At 33.0% G+C, this 19,386-nt stretch overlaps 1 protein-coding gene across 2 annotated transcripts; it reads left to right on the forward strand.

Annotated features, from left to right (window-relative positions):
- Positions 1-2: 2 nt before the first annotated feature.
- Positions 3-14,895, forward strand: tw (Protein O-mannosyl-transferase 2). 2 transcript variants are annotated; one of them, XM_080153346.1, is made up of 20 exons: positions 3-60; positions 272-429; positions 1,407-1,531; positions 2,051-2,189; positions 2,541-2,663; positions 2,961-3,059; positions 3,379-3,433; positions 3,896-3,966; positions 4,250-4,312; positions 4,918-5,048; positions 5,490-5,591; positions 6,270-6,427; positions 7,033-7,189; positions 9,213-9,316; positions 9,845-9,923; positions 12,120-12,228; positions 12,782-12,916; positions 13,403-13,524; positions 13,870-14,167; positions 14,732-14,895. In XM_080153346.1, the coding sequence occupies exons 2-20, from the start codon at positions 384-386 to the stop codon at positions 14,818-14,820; spliced, it is 2,205 nt and encodes a 734-aa protein (XP_080009472.1). In that variant the 5' UTR covers positions 3-60; positions 272-383; the 3' UTR covers positions 14,821-14,895. The 2 variants fall into 2 exon arrangements, with proteins under 2 accessions (XP_080009472.1, XP_080009473.1); XM_080153347.1 differs by lacking the exon at positions 3-60 and having other exon boundaries at positions 121-429.
- The last annotated feature ends 4,491 nt before the right edge of the window (positions 14,896-19,386 follow it).

The raw sequence follows: 19,386 nt of genomic DNA on the forward strand, positions 1-19,386 counted from the left end.
TGAAAATGAAGGAAAATGTGTTGTAAAGAAGGATTGTTTAAAAAAATGACATTCTATTGAGTGAATATGTGAGCGACTTGATCGCACGCAAGTCACCCTCCCCCCCCCCCCCCCCCCTGTCTCCTACTTGCTAGTGTGCGTGTAAGCGCGCTACCTGGTTGTCTCCCCCCCCCCCCTTATTTTCTCATACTTTCCCTTGGCAGGAGAAACTAAGCAACTAAATAGATAGATAGATAAATATTCCACATATTCAGTTTTTCATGCACTTCAGGACACACACACTTTAGTGACCTCATTATTAGACTTGTAAAGAAATGAATTTGTTATAATAATAGCATAAAAATAGTTAAAATTATTAATAAAAGTTAGTGAATTAATTAAAAATGGGAGAAAGTAAGGTTAAGAAGGAAGAAAAAGTAGAGGCGAAAGGTAAGAAAATTAAAAATCATTTATAATTGTTTGTGTTATTATGCACTAGCCTCTAAGGGAGGCAAGAAAAATAGCATAAAAGCTTCCAAGTTGATCATAAAGGTTCCTGAAAAGTACAACCCATTCATAGCAGCATTTTCCAAGATCTAAAGCTTCAGACAAAAAATGTTACTACTTGGGATACAATATGGGAGGTGCAGTGGGGGGTATCTGTTTTTATGGGAGGATGGAGTTCCCCTCTCCCAAAATAGTTATAAATCATCCCATGACCTATAAAAAGCTTCACTGTAAAGGATAATTATATCGATTCATAGAGATGGACAGAAACACTATTAGGTACTTTTATAAAAGGATACGCAGGAATAGGACAAGGAGCGATAAATTCATACTTATAAGTATTAATGTGTTGAAATCTGCCCTTGTTAGCTTGTAAATATTGTTGAATATTGATAATCTGACAATCTGTCAAAGACTTTTTAAAAACTATTTATTATGTAATATATGTAGTAGTTTACTTCAGAGCGATGCTTCTTGACAAACGACTAGTCCTTGTAGTTCCATATTAGATAATCAGTTTTGTGAAGCCCTAAATGTTCATTAAAAAGGCCCACTTATTGAATGCATAGTAGAATTTTTGATTAATTTTGACAAATTAACCTTTTATAATGATCAATAAGTAGGTAGAAACTACATGAAAACTGTTATGCCTACATTTTTATCAGTAAAAATGACAGAAAAGTAGTTGACAAATTAGTATTTCTTAGGGGTCTTGTCCCTAGACATTTTACAACTAGTGAGTCTAAAATGTTTCTTGCGTGGTTTTAAATACAGTTGTCCCCAGATATGTAAATAAAAATTATAAGTTTCAAAACCAAGTTTTTATTCACTGTTTTATTTCTGTTCAACATGACGGATTGTTTGGGATTATTTTGATTATTTATGTTAATTTAATTTATTAAAAAGTACTTTTTTTGTAGATGAGAAGTCTGAGATCGTGGAGGAGATTGAGATTCTGTCTGGCATTGATGGGAAGAACACCAACCTCTGGTGGGGGGCCTTCTGGGGAATTATGCTTCTAGCTTTTGCAACAAGATTCTATGAGGTTTGTCATTATCGTCCGTCCGTCAGAACGTAACGCTATAGGGAAATGTGAATATCATCGGCTGCTCTTAAACATAGACAGCTGAAATTTTGGTTAAGTTTCATATGACATATGCACGTCTAATCTATGGACTGTTCTGTACGTCTGTCTATTAGTCATGCTTCAATAACACAAATCTCATTTTTTACGTTTTCGTGATTTTCTTTGAATTTTTGCGAAATCTCTTTCTTTTCTTTCTGAAAACAATTGAACATCTATTCTACAACTCACTTAGTTCATTCCATGTTTGTTTGTAATTCGCTATACATATATTATTACTTGGATGTTGCATCAGATTTTCATGTACTCTGATAAAGTATCTTGATTGGTTAAAATAACGATCCGCCTATACTTCTCTGTCACTCCTAATGAATTAATGAATTGGCCAATAAATGATGTTCATGTTAGCAACCTAAAATGACGTAAAAAAATCCCCTGTCACAATATCCACGTATTCTATATCCATTATTATATTACCAGGTTATGGAACCAGTGTGGGTGTGCTGGGACGAGACACATTTTGGCAAGATGGGCTCCTGGTACATCAACAGAACTTTCTTCTTTGATGTTCATCCTCCACTCGGCAAGATGATGATTGGTGCTATGGGATATCTTACAGGTAGAATTAGGGAATAATTTAGTCAGCAGAATCTTTTAAAAAATTGACAATCATCAGAGTACCATTTTCCACACAGAAACCGCAATGCTTCTAAAGGTTAAAGTTACTGACTGTGTGAGTGAAATGTAGAGTAGCTTCGCTTCGAAAACAATAAAAAGAGAAAGAATGGCCTGAAACCCTTCCAAGACAAAAACCTGATGATTAAATAGCCTAAAACCATCTTGGAAACTATGTGAAGCTTACTTAAAATAAGAAACTTTATCATTTCAGCAGTTATCGAAATCTTTTGCATTAGAAAAACAAACCTTTCGACTTTATATAATAGAAATAATATTATTTTGATTCCTCCAGGTTACAATGGAACCCATCCCTGGAATAAACCTGGAGAGTTGTTTGAAGACCATCCTGTTTGGGGTATGAGGGGTGGCTGTACACTCCTGGGAACTTTCATAGTTCCATTTGCATTTATAGCAGGTAAATATAACATTAATTTTCTTTTAAACAAAGGTGGAAAAATCAATAAAAGCGAGCTTTAATTTAACACATTTAGACTTAAAGATTTCATGACAACTCTTTTGGTTGGAATAATCTAAAGTTTTAACAAGTCAAAGATGTTTTTTTATTGATAAATTCCCATGTTTACATTAAATAGGACCATTCGAACTAGTTTAAATTACGACCATAGCTTTCCTTTATGGACGGACTGACAAACAAACCTTAAAATTATAAAAGCTTTCACTAAAAAATATTTACAATTAATCTTTTTTTTAGTTTGGGATCTAACGCGAAGCTTATCTGCGAGTATTTTAGCTGCTTCACTCCTCCTATTTGATATTGGAATGCTTATTCTCAACAGATACATTCTTTTAGGTAACATCCGTTAGGTAGAAGTTTTACATTTTGCTTTTTTAAGAGTAATGATTAATATGATTGATTATCATATAGTCATAGAGTAGCGGTCGGTGCTTTTGATACATATTTCAGGTAATAGGGATCTAAAAGGATAAGAATATGATATGGGCGATGAATTAATGCGATAAATTGTCTGAAATACGATGCTACACATGATTTTCAGTATGGCTGAGAACCGGTTCTAATCCAGCGGAAATAAATCGTTTTCGAAGTCATACTGGAAAATATTAAATTGTTATCTAATTAATTTTTATTTCTGAAAAATGTTTAATTTTAGATCCTATTTTGTTGTTTTTCATTGCTGCTTCTGTGGCTGCTATGTTCAGATTTAGGTAAAATATTTATGTTTAAATACTTTAGTTAAACTTTTGTAGTAAAAAAACGTTGAAGTTTTTTAAAACGATGAATAAATTAGGGATCATCAGTAATAAGACAATGTACGATAAATTGATAAACCGATAATAACAAGCCAAATTTCCCCTTCTTTAGAATAAAAATACTGGTTGAAAAGTTTCAACCATTAGTTCGGAACAAACCAATCCAATTTCAGTATAGGTGAAAAGTACCCAAAGTGTTTCAGCAATTGAAAAAGATAACATGGTTACATTACTTTAGATACTAGTTTAATTTACAGTCCAATGTCTCCTCCCTATCTAGGAAGAACTACAATTTCCAAATTTTTAACTGGTTTATGAAGAATACCTATTATCATATTATACTTAAAACCCATGAAAACCTAAAAGTGACTATAGATTTAATTACGAGCTATTTTTAACATTTTTTATTTATTTTAGAACACTGGAGAATGAGCCATTCTCAACAAGATGGTGGGTCTGGTTATCCATAACTGGAGTTATGCTGGCAGGTAGGCACTATATACCTTATCATCAGTACCATGATGTATATCTGTGTGGGTGTCAACCTGTCTGTATGCAGTGATGGATCTCGCTAACCGCTGAACCAATATGGTTATATTTTTTACAGTGAAGCTTTCCATAGGTCTTTGGAAGGTTTATACCTATTTTGGGGGAGGGCTCACCACCCTTCCAAGAGAAATCATCCCAAAAAATTATCCATCTCCCCACCCCCTCCCACAAAAAAATGTTAAATTCATGTACATCCTGACTCATATTTTAAATATTTTGTAGGTTCCATATCAGTGAAGTTTGTTGGTTTGTTTGTAGTGCTACTAGTTGGTATCTTTACTATAGGTAAGCACTTAATAATCAATTTTAAAGTTTTTATACATTTTTTTATAAAAACAAAAAAGTTCATCGGCTTGGTATAATTTGAAGCAAAAAAGGATAAATGGGATTTTAAATTATAAGCTATGAAGCGTCACAATAATTTTGAAAAGTTTTTTGGTAAATAAATTTTTCTATCCTTTTGTGAATCTATATTACTTTTTTCTGATTATTTGTCAAATTTACTGATCAATTTTACATTAAATCTCATTAAAATTAGGGACATTGGGATGTGAAAATGGATATAAAACTCGAGACTTTGGGTTCTAAAACTAATGCAACACTTATTTTACCTTATTTTAAAGACTCTGGGTACTAGAGCATGGAATAATTAATTGCTCATCGTCCCATCCATATATCCCTGCATTTGAATTAATTTAACTCTAAAACTATGTTTTAGATAATATAAATTAGGTTTTTGCCGGATATCTGGTCATTTTAATATCCGGCCGGATAATGAAACCATTAGAAATTAGCCGGATATCCGTTACCCGGTATCCCGCCCAATCCTAATGTAAATGAACATTATTGAAAAATGCTGGCGGATTAAATCTTATTATTGTTTTATTTAGGTCAACTCTGGGACATCCTAGGAGACATGAATAAACCTTTATCCTACACATGTAAACACTTTATGGCTCGTGCCCTGTGTCTCATTCTACTGCCTATGGTCATATACATATCCTTGTTCTATGTGCATCTCAGGAAAATTATGATCACAAATGAAATGACAGAGGAGCTTTGATAATGGCGCTTAATTTGATTTTAGGTGAATGCATTTATCTACATCAATAGAGGTATACGGTCCTTATAAGTATATTTATCAAACATTTTCTTAATATTAAGGGGATGAATTGATATGCTCCTCCTGTAATGATAAAAAGAATGCCCCTTATGTAGATTAATAATGTTTGTTAAAGCGAACGAACAATCAACTTAATGAACCAACCAATCAAAATAATATAATAAAAGTACCCTAAGTTTATAAGCCAACGAAAAAAACGTGATTATAAAACTTTTGATAACATTGCAATTTATTGCCCTCTCTCTCAATTATAATAACAATCATGAAATATTATGGAAACTATAATTGCTACTTCTAAAGCTAGGTATGTATTTCAATATCATAATTATACCAACCAATAGTGTATTGAATAAAACTGGAAATGGAGACGGATTCTTCAGCTCATTATTCCAAACAACATTGGAGGGAAATAAACTACAGAATGCTACAGTAGCCGGAGAGGTATGGACATTTTTAAATTACTTTCAAAAAATCAAATTCACGTATCCTTATAACAGATCTATAGTTAGTATAGATGTATTTTTCAATGACCTTTTTCGTCTGCTAGCAAATTATTTTCTGCCACTTGTCTGTGTTAATATTCCCATTACCATTGGTTGATTTTCAAAGACCCAAAGATGAAGAGTCGGCACAAGGTCATTGCGATAGGGAGATACAGTTATTTAAAATTTTTCTAGTGTTTTACTCTATTATCCTTATAATTAAGTAACAGGATGTTTGTGTGTAGCTTAAGATCTCGCTAACCGCTGGACCGATTAGTTGAACAATGAACATTCTAGCTTCTTTTAGGTCCTGGAATGGTTTATAACTATTATTAAGGAGGACACCTCCACCCTATCAAGAAAAACAGCAAAAAGACCCCTCCTCACAAAAATCTAACTTTATTTAGAACAATAATGAAATGTAAAGGTCTATTTCTAACTTTGCATGATTATTCATGTAAAAGATAGAATTTAAAAGCGTAGCAACTATATAATTGTTATCATAAAGTTTATAGGTCTATTTAAAATATGCTAATATTTTGGAATTACAATTACTAGTGCAACGTCCTAAGGTGCTGAAAATGTAAATATGTCCTAAACTAAGCAGTATCCTGTATTTAATTCATATTTATTTTAGTTATCGTATGGGGCGCACATAACTTTGAAGAACCACAAGACTGCCGGAGCCTACCTCCACTCTCACCATGCTCTCTATGCCGAGGGATTTGGCGCCAAGCAGCAGCAGGTCACCACCTATGCACACAAGGACGACAACAATGTCTTCATCATAAAGAGGTTATTTGTTTTAAAAGCTACTTTGATCCATCTCAACCCAAGACTACTTTTTCAAACTAACATCTTTGTACAGACCAAATATATATTCAAAAACAGAAATTTTCATTCTCAAATTTTGAATGGGCGTAGCAAGAGGGGATTGTAGTGTGGTTGTTATTTTCATTATTTTGTATTTGTAAGACTTATTTGTAAGGCTTTAATGTTTATGAAGAAACAGACAACATTTTTTAGATTTATTATTTGAATTGAGTTTTTACTTTGATTGACACTTCCTACTAGCTTTTTAGAGATTATTGATTGAATTCAAGTGTCACTTTTTGAACTCAGGAAAAATAAATACAGACATTAGAAATGTGCATCAAAATGTTGTGTTTTACTTATTGCTAAAATGTAAAGAATCTTGGGCGCTACCCTCATTTTTCATCGTAAGAAAATACGGCAAAAAATTTGATTTTTTAGAAATATTTCGTTAAAATATCTTTAATACGATGCCATACATGACTTTTCAGTAATTAGAGCGCCAGTTCTAATCAAACAAATATTAATCGGTTTCGAAGTTTAACTGGAAAAAATCTTCCAATTATTGTAAATCTTTCTTGTTTTAGATGGAACAAAGAACCTCTGAACATTACAGATCCCAGTGTGGATCCAGAGATAGATTATGTGAGGAATGGAGATCTGGTCAGATTAGAACATGTCATCACCAGAAGAAATATTCATTCTCACAATCAACCAGCTCCAGTTATGAAGAGGCTGTTCCAGGTAGAAACTTACCATCAACAAGTGTCTGTTTGTCTATGTTTTTAAGTAATCTGAACTTCAGACATTATTTTAATTGGAGGGGCATTACCGACTAAGTTTAATAAAATCCAAGAAAGGAGAGGGCATTTGACTATAAAGGGCACTGGTACACAAAGTTTTATAACCACGCAATCTTATTAATTGGCTAAAAACTTTGTTTATTTTTATTGAAATTGTATCGGTTGGTTCCAGACTTTTAGTGTCCAAACTTTTTAACAAAAACATTTTAAATTACAGAAGATGAAATTTTGTTTATCATCACGTGGGGATTAATTTAAATTTATTTCCATATCCTATTCACGGTTGGTTTTTTATTAAATGAATAAGTTAGGGTACAATGTTTGGCACTTTCGATATAAGTAAATGATAATAAAAAACCCATAGAATGCGATAATATCTTCAGAAAAATCGAAGAAAATTGTTTTCATACTTAATTAACGTTTTTAAGTTTTTCTTCAAAAAGTTTAGATAAGATGCCTTTAAAAGTCGTCTATGATTTTGTCAGGGATAAAAATGTAACTTTAAAATAAGAATTACAACATATTTTTTCAATTAGTACAAAGTAAAATTTTGAACATTTTATTGATCAGTATATTTTTTAAAATGTGAAGTAGAAACCTGAATATTTTATCATGAAAATTGTGTTATGATTTGATTGTCTGCTAGATTACAAGAAAAAAGATACTGACAGTACTTGTTGGTTCTTTAAAAAAAATTAGGTAGATTACTTTCAGAACCCCTCTTTTTGCAACGTTATTTCAATAGAACAGAGCCGTAGTCTTAGTGTACTCAATATCTAGACAGCCAACCATTGTTTTAGAATTGTTCAATTTTTTTAACTTCTGATAAAAACAGAATTAATGGTATTTTTGTAAATATTATACCTCCAAGAAATGGCTATACTTCCCAATCATATGTTGTGTGATATTTAAGAGGAATTATTTTGATATAATGTCATTAAATATCCGTTGAAAAAAGTGCTATTCTAGCTTATACTTTACATTTTAATGTGTATGATAATTCAAATAAAAGATAATGAAGATTTATATTATATTTAATTGTTATAATTATAAAGAAAAACCTGGAAACAGTAAAAAACTGACTTTATTTTATTGACGTAGGGTAAATTTTGTCAAATATTTGAATAAAAAAACAATATAAAACAAAATAAATTATTTTTAATATAGTCACAAAAAGGCTTAATGAGTTTAGGAAATATTTCATTCACTAATCATGTCATTTAAACTCTATTACACAGAATACAGTGTAAAAAGATGTTCTCGTTTTAATTTTAAGTAATTTCAAATGCATTTTAATACCTTTTAATGATTTATTTTTTGAAACATCTTTTTATAAAATGTTATTGATTTTTGAAGTTTTATGTTAAAATGTTTTTAAATTTTGTTAACATTTTGTTTTAAATGTAGAAAATTGGTAATTCTAAACATTCAAAAAATGATTTTATTAAATTTTCATCACTTAAATTGCATGTTTAATGAAATTTTCAACTGATAATTCAAGAAAAATCGTTTAAGTTTTATTATATTTTACTTTGAATTGTTAAAAAAATATATTATTGTCAAAAAAGGAGAAGTTATGTTTTCCTCAAAAAAAGACCTAAAACATGAAAATTAACACGTGTAATGAGAATTTTTTTCTTTCAGGTTTAATTTTAAGTAATTATTGATATTTTTTGTAAAAAGGATTTTATATAAAAAGTTTTAAAACTCGAGTTATGTAGTCGTTCTAAAAAAGGTTGCGAATTTATGCAATTTTCTTGCAAAAAAAATTTTCTAGGATTTTAAAAATAGCAAAGGGTGTTATTAGACGTACTTACAGATACAATTGCTAAGTCATTTTGGCCAAACACTAAAATAAAGTTTTGACATCTGAGGGTCCAACCGTGTATTCCTTAAAATCCCCGTAAAAATCATAATCGATTCCTCTCTCATCAATAAAAAGTACAAATTATATTTTTATTCAGATAACTGGTTATGGAGAGAACGGAACCGGAGATGCCAACGATGTCTTCAGACTAGAAGTTATTGGTGGCAAAGAAGGAGAAGTTGTGAAAGCTGTCGTACACAAGTAAGATTCAAGTATTCAGTCGTCCGTCTGTCAGTCAAAAGAAATAAGATTAGAGCCTTATCTTTTACGGATTTTTGTAAAACATATATCTTAATTGAGTAATTTACACGGATTTGTCACATTTCATGATTTATTGACAATTATCGGCTGCTCACCTAGCATCTATGGGTTCGTTATTTAAATGGGTAACAAAGAAGGGGGCAAAAAAAAGCCTAAACAATCCCAAGTCTTAAATCTATAAATAGATAAGTCTAAAACCATCCTGGGATCTATGTGGTGAATCTTAAGCTCTAGATAAAAATAACTTTTTACTTTATTTATTGTTAGTGACTGCGCCCTTGGTACTCTAGGGGCTTAGAATTTAAAAGGTGCAGAAAAATAGCATAAAACCATCCCGTAATGTGAAGCTTCTCTATAAGAAAACTCTAATCAGTTTAGTAGATGTTGAAATCTTTAGCTTCAGACAAAGAAAAAACCAAGTACTTTACATAATAAGATAGTATATATGCTAAAAATATTCTATTATAGGTTAAAATTCCACCATTACTTTATGAAATGTGTTTTGACTACAACTGGAAAAAATCTTCCAAAGTGGGGTTTTGAACAGGTAATATTTAAACTTAAGTAATCACTGGAAAGCTCACTAATTGACACATAAAAGGAAGTAGGGGGGGTTAAGTTAATCCATAAGCGAGTTATGGGATTTACTTTTCATTATGAATGTGGAGTATACTGGTATCTAAGGTATAAACTTTAGAGACTCATTTTTAATCTTGATTAGACGGTACAACCTAGCAGTGTATAAACCTTTTCATCAAAAACTCTAATCGGTAGGGTAACGCGGGGTAATTCCGGTCAATTTTTTTCTTCAACTTAAAAAAAAACATACTTCCCAAAAACTTTTTCCGGTTTTTAAGAGTGCAAATGAACGATATGGCAATAACGAAGAAGCCTGTCTTGGTCCCATTAAGATCTCGCAACTAGAAGTCGGTCAAAAATCGGTTTAAAGGGCGGCGGTTGGCCTATACCGGAATAGCCCCACCGGTGGGGCTATTTCGGTCAGTTGACTTTGGGGGGGTGGAACACCCCCTTAAAGTATTTTTTTTTTTAATTTTAAACTATGAGTAGAAAGCTGAGGTCATTAGCTTTCTAACAGTACTAGTCGCATGCAGATCAGACAATTTTTTGACAACATTTTCCCCATTTTAAAAAAGTCGGTAAAATCGCAAAAAAAAACATCAATTTTTTTCATGCAAACTTTAAAAAAAAAATCATACTTTTTATTATATGATTAGGTTTTTTTAAGCTTTATACATAAATTAGAGGCAATTTCTGATTCGCAGGTCTTGGAATTTCTTGAAAAAATTGATTTTTTCCAAAAAAAATTTTAATTTTAAAAATCCTGCCAGTTTTGACAGCAGTTTTTGATACAATTTTTCTTGTCTCAAATTGGCTAGGATTGACCTACAAGGGTGGTTAAGGTGTCTAAAGATGCAAAATTACATGCCTGACAATTAACTCGAAATGATATGGGGTCTAACTCTAATATTTCAACACATTTTATGCAACAGGAATTTTGAAAATGCAAAATTTTGAATATGTACTCTAAATCTTGGAGATAGAACCCATATCATGGGGAGTTTTTGTTAGGACATGCAAAGAGCTTTCTATAGACACCTTAAACACCTTTCTAGCTTAATCCTAGCCGATTTGACATAAAAAATCCAAACCGCGCAAAAATCGCGAACACCCTCTTATACGAAAAAGATGTAAGAGTTTCATATGGAATTTAAAATCTTCTAGCGGTCTTTCTATTAGACATACCCCTTCTTACATGAGCCAATGCAGCTGATACATCTTCAGGCAAATATTTAAGGCGTTCCTTTGGGTGATATACTCTTCCCATTACTATAAAAATGTGTCTGAAAAATTTTAAATGTCTTTACAATTTGAAAAGCTTAGGCAACAAAACATGACATAATACAAGCAGTAAAATGACTAATAATGTACATCTAACAACAGGCAAGGGAAGGTTAAAGCCTTTGTCATGCATTGAGGTTGTTCATGCTTCCAGATCACCTGAAAAAAAAGTTAGGGTATTATAAATTTATAAATACAGTAATAAAAAAAAAGTAAAAAAAGTGACCGGAATAGACCATATTTTTGAGACGAAAAAAAAATTATGAAAAAATCAAGTTAGAACAACGCCTCCAATTGCAAACGATAAATCAATGCCATATCTTTCATTTTACAAAAACCCGCGGGTCAATAGGACTTACCATTTTTTCACAATTTTAGGTTGAACATGGCCTATTTTGAAATTTTTTTTTTGCAAATTTTTTGCAACTTTTTGAGGGCAAAAAAATCATAGAAGGAGTGATCTGACAAAAATTTGCTGAAGTAAGAAATGAAAGTATAGGCAATAAACTACAACTTTGCTTTTCTGACGATCTCTCGCAAACGTTTAGAACACCGTTAAAAAACGGTTTTAAAAAAGTTAGTCGAGTGACCGGAATTAGACCCCCCTACCGCATTTACCCCGCGTTACCCTATTATCCTCTTAGAATTTTTTTTTCAATACACCAGACTATCATATACTCTAATAAAGTAAAACTTGTAGCTGGTTGAAAAAACGATACCACCATTCACCTCCCTTGCCCCATCCCCTCCCTTCCTACTGGATGAACGTACAGACCATTAAATGATGTCCATGTTAGCAACCTAAATTGACAACAATTGTCCCCTGTCATAATATCCACATATATTTTATAGGAATCCATTATAATAACTACTTTTGTTTCAGGGCGAGGTTGCGTGTAACCCAACATTGAGGGACCCGAACTCATTATGGAATGTGGAGGATAATTATTTCCCCAAGATTGAGAACATCACTCTGGCTGATATGGCACCAGGTAAAGGATTTTAGCCGTTTCACCTCAAAGTGCCTTAAAGACACCCCCCTCCCCCCTTATTTTGATACAAAATTGTATATAAGGAGGGGGGGGGGGTCTTATTTTATTACTTCAGGTTAGGTTAGGTTATATAGGGTACTGGAAGCCCAGCAGGAGAGGTTAGGCACAGAAGAGAAAAAAATAACTCCCTCCTTTTACTTTCAATTTATTATAAAATAAGGGTAGGAGGGACTAGGGCCTCCAAACTCTTAAACTCTTTATTTTTTAGGTTAGGGGGTTGTAAAATAAGGGGTTTCAAGGTTTTTTTTTGAGGGAAAGAGGAAAACACCCCTCTCCACCCGTCCTTGACATTATTAAGGTGAAAATTATCTTGGAATAACATGTGAAAAATTAACGATTGTCTTCGCTAAAAAAAAGTGACTAAATAGCCTTAACCTCTCGAAAAATAGTCTAAAACCAACCCATTTAAAGTTTCCTTGGTTGGCGGGTTATCTTATACAGACAAAACAATCCTTAGTACTTTACAGAAAGAACAAATATATTATTTGCTTAGGTTTTGTATCCAAGTTTATTGAGTCCCACAAGGTGATGTTACAAGGCAATGCAGGGCTCAAACCTAAGGAAGGAGAGTGGACATCTAAACCCTGGGAGTGGCCGGTCAACTACAAGGGACAGTGGTTCTCTGCAAGTAAGAAGTTGTAACATTCTTTTGCCAGTAATCTATGAAATTTTATCAAAACGAACAAGAGGAATGATTTTAAGCACTTTCCAGCAGTGATGTAAACATTGCTTTTTGGTTGAGAATGCTAGATTTCTACCCAGGTCCTGTGAACAAAAATTATATTCTTATTAGAAGTTGGCAGTAGAGAACTTTAAAAGTCTATACATAAAGGCAAACTATTGAACGTATGAATTTTTTAGCAATCGATGATATTTTTATACACATTAAACTAAACAAAACATTTGGTATTATTCCAACAAAATTTCTTTATTTTTCTCTCATAAAACTTTGGTTATTTACCTAATACCTAATTATTTTGATAGAAACCTAATAAGTTAATTCACAAAAAAATGTGTACATAACTGCTGGAATTTGCTTAACATCAAATAATCCAACGAATAATTTTTTTACTATGTAGTGGATATTTAGATTATCATGTATTTTATTTTTTAGTTGAGGAGCACCGAGTATATCTGCTGGGAAATCCTATAATCTGGTGGGGAAACATTGTCCTCATGGCAGCATTTATTCTCACCCTTATGCTATACTACTTCAGATCCCAGAGGGGTTATGTGGTAAGATAGATAGATAGCTGATGAACATTAGGATGGTTAGATAGATAAACAGACATATAGAATATATTAAAAGCATATAGGTAGATAGTTAGCCATACTGAAGACGTTAAAAGTTATACTTAAATAGCAAGTGTATGGGAGAATTCCTTGACTGAAAACAGGCGCAATTCATTACCATGCACAGTTAGAAATTCCAGATAATAACCGGGAAATCAAAGGGTTGGTTGTCTTTGATAGCTGTGGTGTTAGTGCCTTGGACCTTTTTGAAAGGTCTTTCTATATGTCGTAATCTCCATGTATAAACACTTTAACCCAACAATAAATAACCTGACCTGTTTATTTCAGGAACCAGTGAACAAAGTTGTGATGAGAGAGACCACCGTGAGTGCTACAAGCTGGATGTTCTTAGGCTGGGCCCTCCACTACTTCCCATTCTACACCATGGGCAGAGTTCTCTATTTCCACCATTACTTTCCCGCGCATTTCTTTGCCTGTTGTCTCAGCGGCATTATTGCGGATTATCTGATTGCCGAGGCATGCTCGCTGGTGACGTCACGCGGTGTTAAGAATGTCGTATTCCATACGCTGTTTGGTTTGGTGCTGGCTGCATCTGCTTATGGTTTCTATCTGTTTGCTCCCCTGGGTAAGTTATTGTTTGTTCTTGTAAATGAAAAGTATTTACTTTCTAAGTGGGAAGGGACATGGGGCTATTCATTACACTAGTCCCCAAAGTTTAATGATAACGTTTCCTATTCGTTTGATTAACAATCTTGGGGACTTTTATTGATTTTTGATTGGTTGGTTCATTTAGTTCAGTGTCCAAACGTTTTAAACCCTAATTTTAGGTTATGATCCAATAACTTTCTATTAGAAACTGGAATCTAAATATATAAAGGATATCAAGTAATGATTTTAAGGGAAGCTTCATAATTCAAATATTTTGGGCTAATTTCTGTAGAGGGAAATATATGCTCACTGTGATGTGATTTATTTTAATGTAAAGGAATTCCCCAATGCTATTGGCACAGCACATCATAAAATAATATTATTTTCTACTTTGTATTTTCAAAGTTTGATCCCTTTAAAACATTAAAAAAGGAATCTAAAACAATCCTATTCATCTTCTTGCTAAAATTTCTAGAATGTATGTAGAGCTTCCCTAATAACAACCCTACTATTTTCAATAAGGATCATTTATTTTTTTCAGCTTATGGTATGGAAGCTAAGCAGGGAATGGGCCGGGAATCAAATTCAACCTACCACCAAATCCATTGGCTAGACTCGTGGGAGTTTTAAACACCAACAAAATATTGTTTCCAGTATGGCTACAAAAATCGATTAAAATCCGCTGGATTTGAACTGGTTCTCAGCCATATTGAAAAAATTATGTATAGCATCGTATTACAGACAATTTTCTAAAAATATTAAAATATAAACAATAAAAATAATACCAGTTTTTTAGTCTCGGGGCTAACAAAACTGGTTTTAATCTCTTAATTTTTCATTTTAATATAAAGCTGTCTGTAATACGATGCGATGAATATCTATTAGGAGACTTAAATGTTTTTAGTTGGAAATACATAATGATACATATCTATCTATCTACAAATAGATTAACAACATATTTTAGTAGATTGATATTCCTCATTTTTATGTTATTCCGCTTATGTATAGTTTTGTATTTATATTATATATTCAAAAATGTTAATCAATTTTAAAAAAAGCAATTACAATTCCTAAATTATAAATTTTTTATTATTGAAATTTTCATGCAGTAAAAGGAGATTACCTATGCTAAATTTAAAAATGTATATTTTTTCATGCTTTTCTAAAAAGAAAATCCGTTATAATTTTTTTTAAGTAAAGGGGGGGGGGCGTAATGACATAAGCTCTTAAACCGTGAGCAAAAAGGTCTAAATATTGAGCTAGACCCTTCAAACTTGGTATATAAGCCTAGTCCTATAGGTATTACATCTAAATGGCAAAAAAATCCAAAAAAATTTATTTTTAGGTTAGGTTAGGTAAGAAAAACCCTGCGGAAATGGGGTTTTTAGGCTTTTTTTGGTCTATTTTGATGTGGAAACTTGCCTTTAATTGTTTTTTCTTAGGGTTTTAACTTAAATACACTGTATCTATTCATATGGACATTATTTAAGATGATTCAGCAAATCGGGGACTGACCCCAGGGGGCTAGATGGGTGGCCCGCAGGGGTTAAGTTCATTTTTCCCAATATATTTGTTGTGATACATCAAATTATAGGTTTTTTAGGTCAAGGAACTCAAATTCAGAGCTAAAATAAGCATTAGACTAATCTGAAGCTAGCCCCAGCGGGCTAGGTTGGTGGCCCGCAGGGGTTAATTGCATTTTTCTAATATATATCTTGTTATATATCAAACTATAGGTTTTTTAGGTCAAGAAACTCAAATTCTGAGCAAAAATTAGCATTAGACTCACCTGAAGCTAACCCCCCCGGGCTAGGTTGGTTTTCTACAGGGCTTAAGAGCATTTACCTAACCTAACAATAGAAACTTAATTATATTTTTACATTTTTTTTTCTTGAATAAACTGTGTCTATTAATGAAGACTTTATTTAAGATGATCCAGCAAGTCGGGGACTGACCCCAGCGGGCTAGGTGGGTGGCCCGCAGGGGTTAAGTGCATTTTTCCCAATATATATGTTGCGATACATCAAATTATAAGTTTTTTAGGTCAGTTAACCCAAATTCAGAGCTAGAATTAGCATAAGACTAATCTGAAACTAGCCCCAGCGGGCTAGGTTGGTGACCCGCAGGGGTTAAATGCATTATTTCCATTATAGATCTTGTTATATATCAAAATAAAGGTTTTGAAGGTCAAGAAACTCAAATTCAGAGCTAAAATTGGCATAAGACTTACCTGAAGCTAACCCCTGCGGGCTAGGTAGATTTTCTACAGGGCTTATGTGCATTTTACCTAACCTAACCTAGAAACTTACTTATTCTTTTTGGTTTTTTCCTTAAACAAACTGTGTCTATTAATGAGGACATTATTTTAGATAATCCAGCAAGTTGGGAACCAACCCCAGCGGGCTAGGTGGGTGGCCCACAGGGGTGTAGTGCATTTTTTCTAAAGTATGTGTTGTCATACATCAAATTATAGGTTTTTTATGTCAAGAAACTCAAATTCAGAGCTATTTTAAGCATTAGACTGACCTAAGGCTAACCCCTGCGGATTAGGTGGGTGGCCTGCAGGGGTAAATTTTCCAAATTATGTGTTGTTATACATCAAACTATAGGTTTTTAAAGTCAATTTGGAGCTAAAAAAAAACACAATAGCAACCTGATGCTAGTTTTTTTGTGGTATGTGGTATACATCAAATTAAAAAATTGTATCCTATTAGCATATTAAATTCTTCCACTGCTAACATTGTACTATCAAAATTGAAATTCTTTCAAATATATGCCATATAAATGTAGTTTAACCAATTAACCAGGAAAAAATATGCAGTTCACTAAATTAAGTTCAAATGCATTTCGGGAAACTACCCCTTTGAATTTCTGGACCTATAATTTTATGTATGACAACTAAAAATGCACTTAACCCCTGCGGGCCACGCACCTAGCCTGCTGGGGTCTTAAATCTTAAATAATGTTCTAATAAATTGACACAGTTTATTCCAGAAAAAAACCATAAAAAAACAAGTAAGGTTCTAGGTTAGGTTAGGTAAAATGCACTTAAGACTTGCAGGCAACCCACCTAGCCCGCTGGGGCTAGCTTCAGATTAGTCTGATGCTTTTATTAGCTGTAAATTTGAGTTTCTTGACCTTAAAAACCTATAGTTGGATGTATGACATTACATACTTTTTAAAAAAATGCATTTAACCCCTGAGGGACACCCACCTAGCCCGCTGGGGTCGGTCTTCGACTTGCTGGATCATCTGAAATAAGGTCCTCATGAATGGACAGTTTATTTGAAAAAAAAACCTAAAAAAAAAATATTAAATGTAAGTTTCTAGGTTAGGTTACATAAAATGCACTTAAGCCCTGTGAGCTACCTTTCTAGCCCGCTGGGGTTAGCTTCAGATTAGTCTAATGCTTATTTCAGCTCTGAATTTGAGTTCTTTGACCTAAAAAACATATAATTGGATTTATCACAACATATATATTGGGGAAAATGCACTTAACCCCTGCAGGCCACCCACCTAGCCCGCTGGGGTCGGTCTTCGACTTGCTGAATCATCTGAAATAAGGTCCTCATGAATGGACAGTTTATTCTAGAAAAAAACCTAAAAAAATAATAAATGTAAGTTTCTAGGTTAGCTTAGGTAAAATGCATTTAAGCCCTGTGGGCAACCCAGCTAGCCCGCTGGGGTTAGCTTCAGATTATTCTAATGCTTATTTTAGCTCTGAATTTGAGTTCTTTGACCTAAAAAACATATCATTTGATGTATCACATCATATATATTGGGGAAAATGCACTTAACCCCTGCGGGCCACCCACCTAGCCCGCTGGGGTAGGTCCCCGACTTGCGGGATCATCTTTAAAAAAGTCTTCATTAATAGACATAGTTTATTCAAGAAAAAAACCTGTAAAAATATAAGTAAGTTTCTAGGTTAGGTTAGGTAAATGCTCTTAAGCCCTGCAGAAAACCAACCTAGCCTGGGGGGGGTTAGCTTCAGGTCAGTCTAATGCTAATTTTCGCCCAGAATTTGAGTTTCTTGACCTAAAAAACCTATAGTTTGATATATAACAAGATATATATTAGAAAAAATGCACTTAACCCCTGCGGGCCACCAACCTAGCCCGCTGGGGCTAGCTTCAGATTAGTCTAATGCTTATTTTAGCTCTGAATTTGAGTTCCTTGACCTAAAAAACCTATAATTTGATGTATCACAACAAATATATTGGGAAAAATGCACTTAACCCCTGCGGGCAACCCACCTAGCCCCCTGGGGTCGGTCCCCGACTTGCTGAATCATCTTAAATAATGTCCATATGAATAGATACAGTGTATTTAAGTTAAAACTCTAAGGAAAAACAATTTAAGGCAAGTTTCCACATCAAAATAGACCAAAAAAGCCTAAAAACCCCATTTCCGCAGGGTTTTTCATACCTAACCTAACCTAAAAATAAAATTTTTTGGATTTTTTTGCCATTTAGATGTAATACCTATAGGACTAGGCTTATATACCAAGTTTGAAGGGTCTAGCTCAATATTTAGACCATTTTGCTCACGGTTTAAGAGCTTATGTCATTACGCCCCCCCCCCCCCCTTATTTCAGCAATATTTAAATGAAGATAATTATGTGATAATATTAATCAATTTAAATTATGTATTTGATATTTTTATACCAATTTTATTGTTACTTATAAGAATCTCATAATTAAACAATACTCTGTTTTAATAATACATGTTACCAAAAATTGTCTAATTTAGTTTTATTCTAAATTATTTGAATTAACTACAAATTGAATTCTGAAATTTCCCTTTTTGGAGTTTGGCCTTTGTTCGTTTAAACCAATCAATCATGATTTTGTCTTCCTAATCCTCAAATGGGTTTGATGAGAACCTTTCGTATGGAGAAAAGGGACATAGTACTGTTAATTATAACACTACAAATCATTAGTTTCCTTAAAAACTTCGGGAACTTTATTGATATAATTGGATGATGCAAACTAGCAGTGTCCAAACTTTTCCACAAAGAATTTTTCTTTACAGTCGGGGTAATTTTTATTATAATTGGTGAGTTTACATCAATTTATTGTCCATTGTCTTATCCCTCAAGATTCCTGGGACAATTAATCTAACTAAAAGACTTTAATTCCCTATACAGTAAAGACGACATCTATCTATTTACAAAAATGCGCAGCAATTGTCCAA

This window comes from Acartia tonsa, chromosome 3, assembly GCF_053477335.1.
Source record: "Acartia tonsa isolate MP-2025a chromosome 3, ASM5347733v1, whole genome shotgun sequence".
NCBI lineage: Eukaryota > Metazoa > Arthropoda > Copepoda > Calanoida > Acartiidae > Acartia > Acartia tonsa.

Bases quoted from the DNA above. Each gene is read 5' to 3' on its own strand.
- tw (XM_080153346.1), top strand. From the start codon at position 384: ATGGGAGAAAGTAAGGTTAAGAAGGAAGAAAAAGTAGAGGCGAAAG. The intron at 1,532-2,050 runs GTTTGTCATTAT...TTATATTACCAG, and splicing joins TTGCAACAAGATTCTATGAG to GTTATGGAACCAGTGTGGGT. The intron at 9,924-12,119 runs GTAATATTTAAA...CTTTTGTTTCAG, and splicing joins CAAAGTGGGGTTTTGAACAG to GGCGAGGTTGCGTGTAACCC.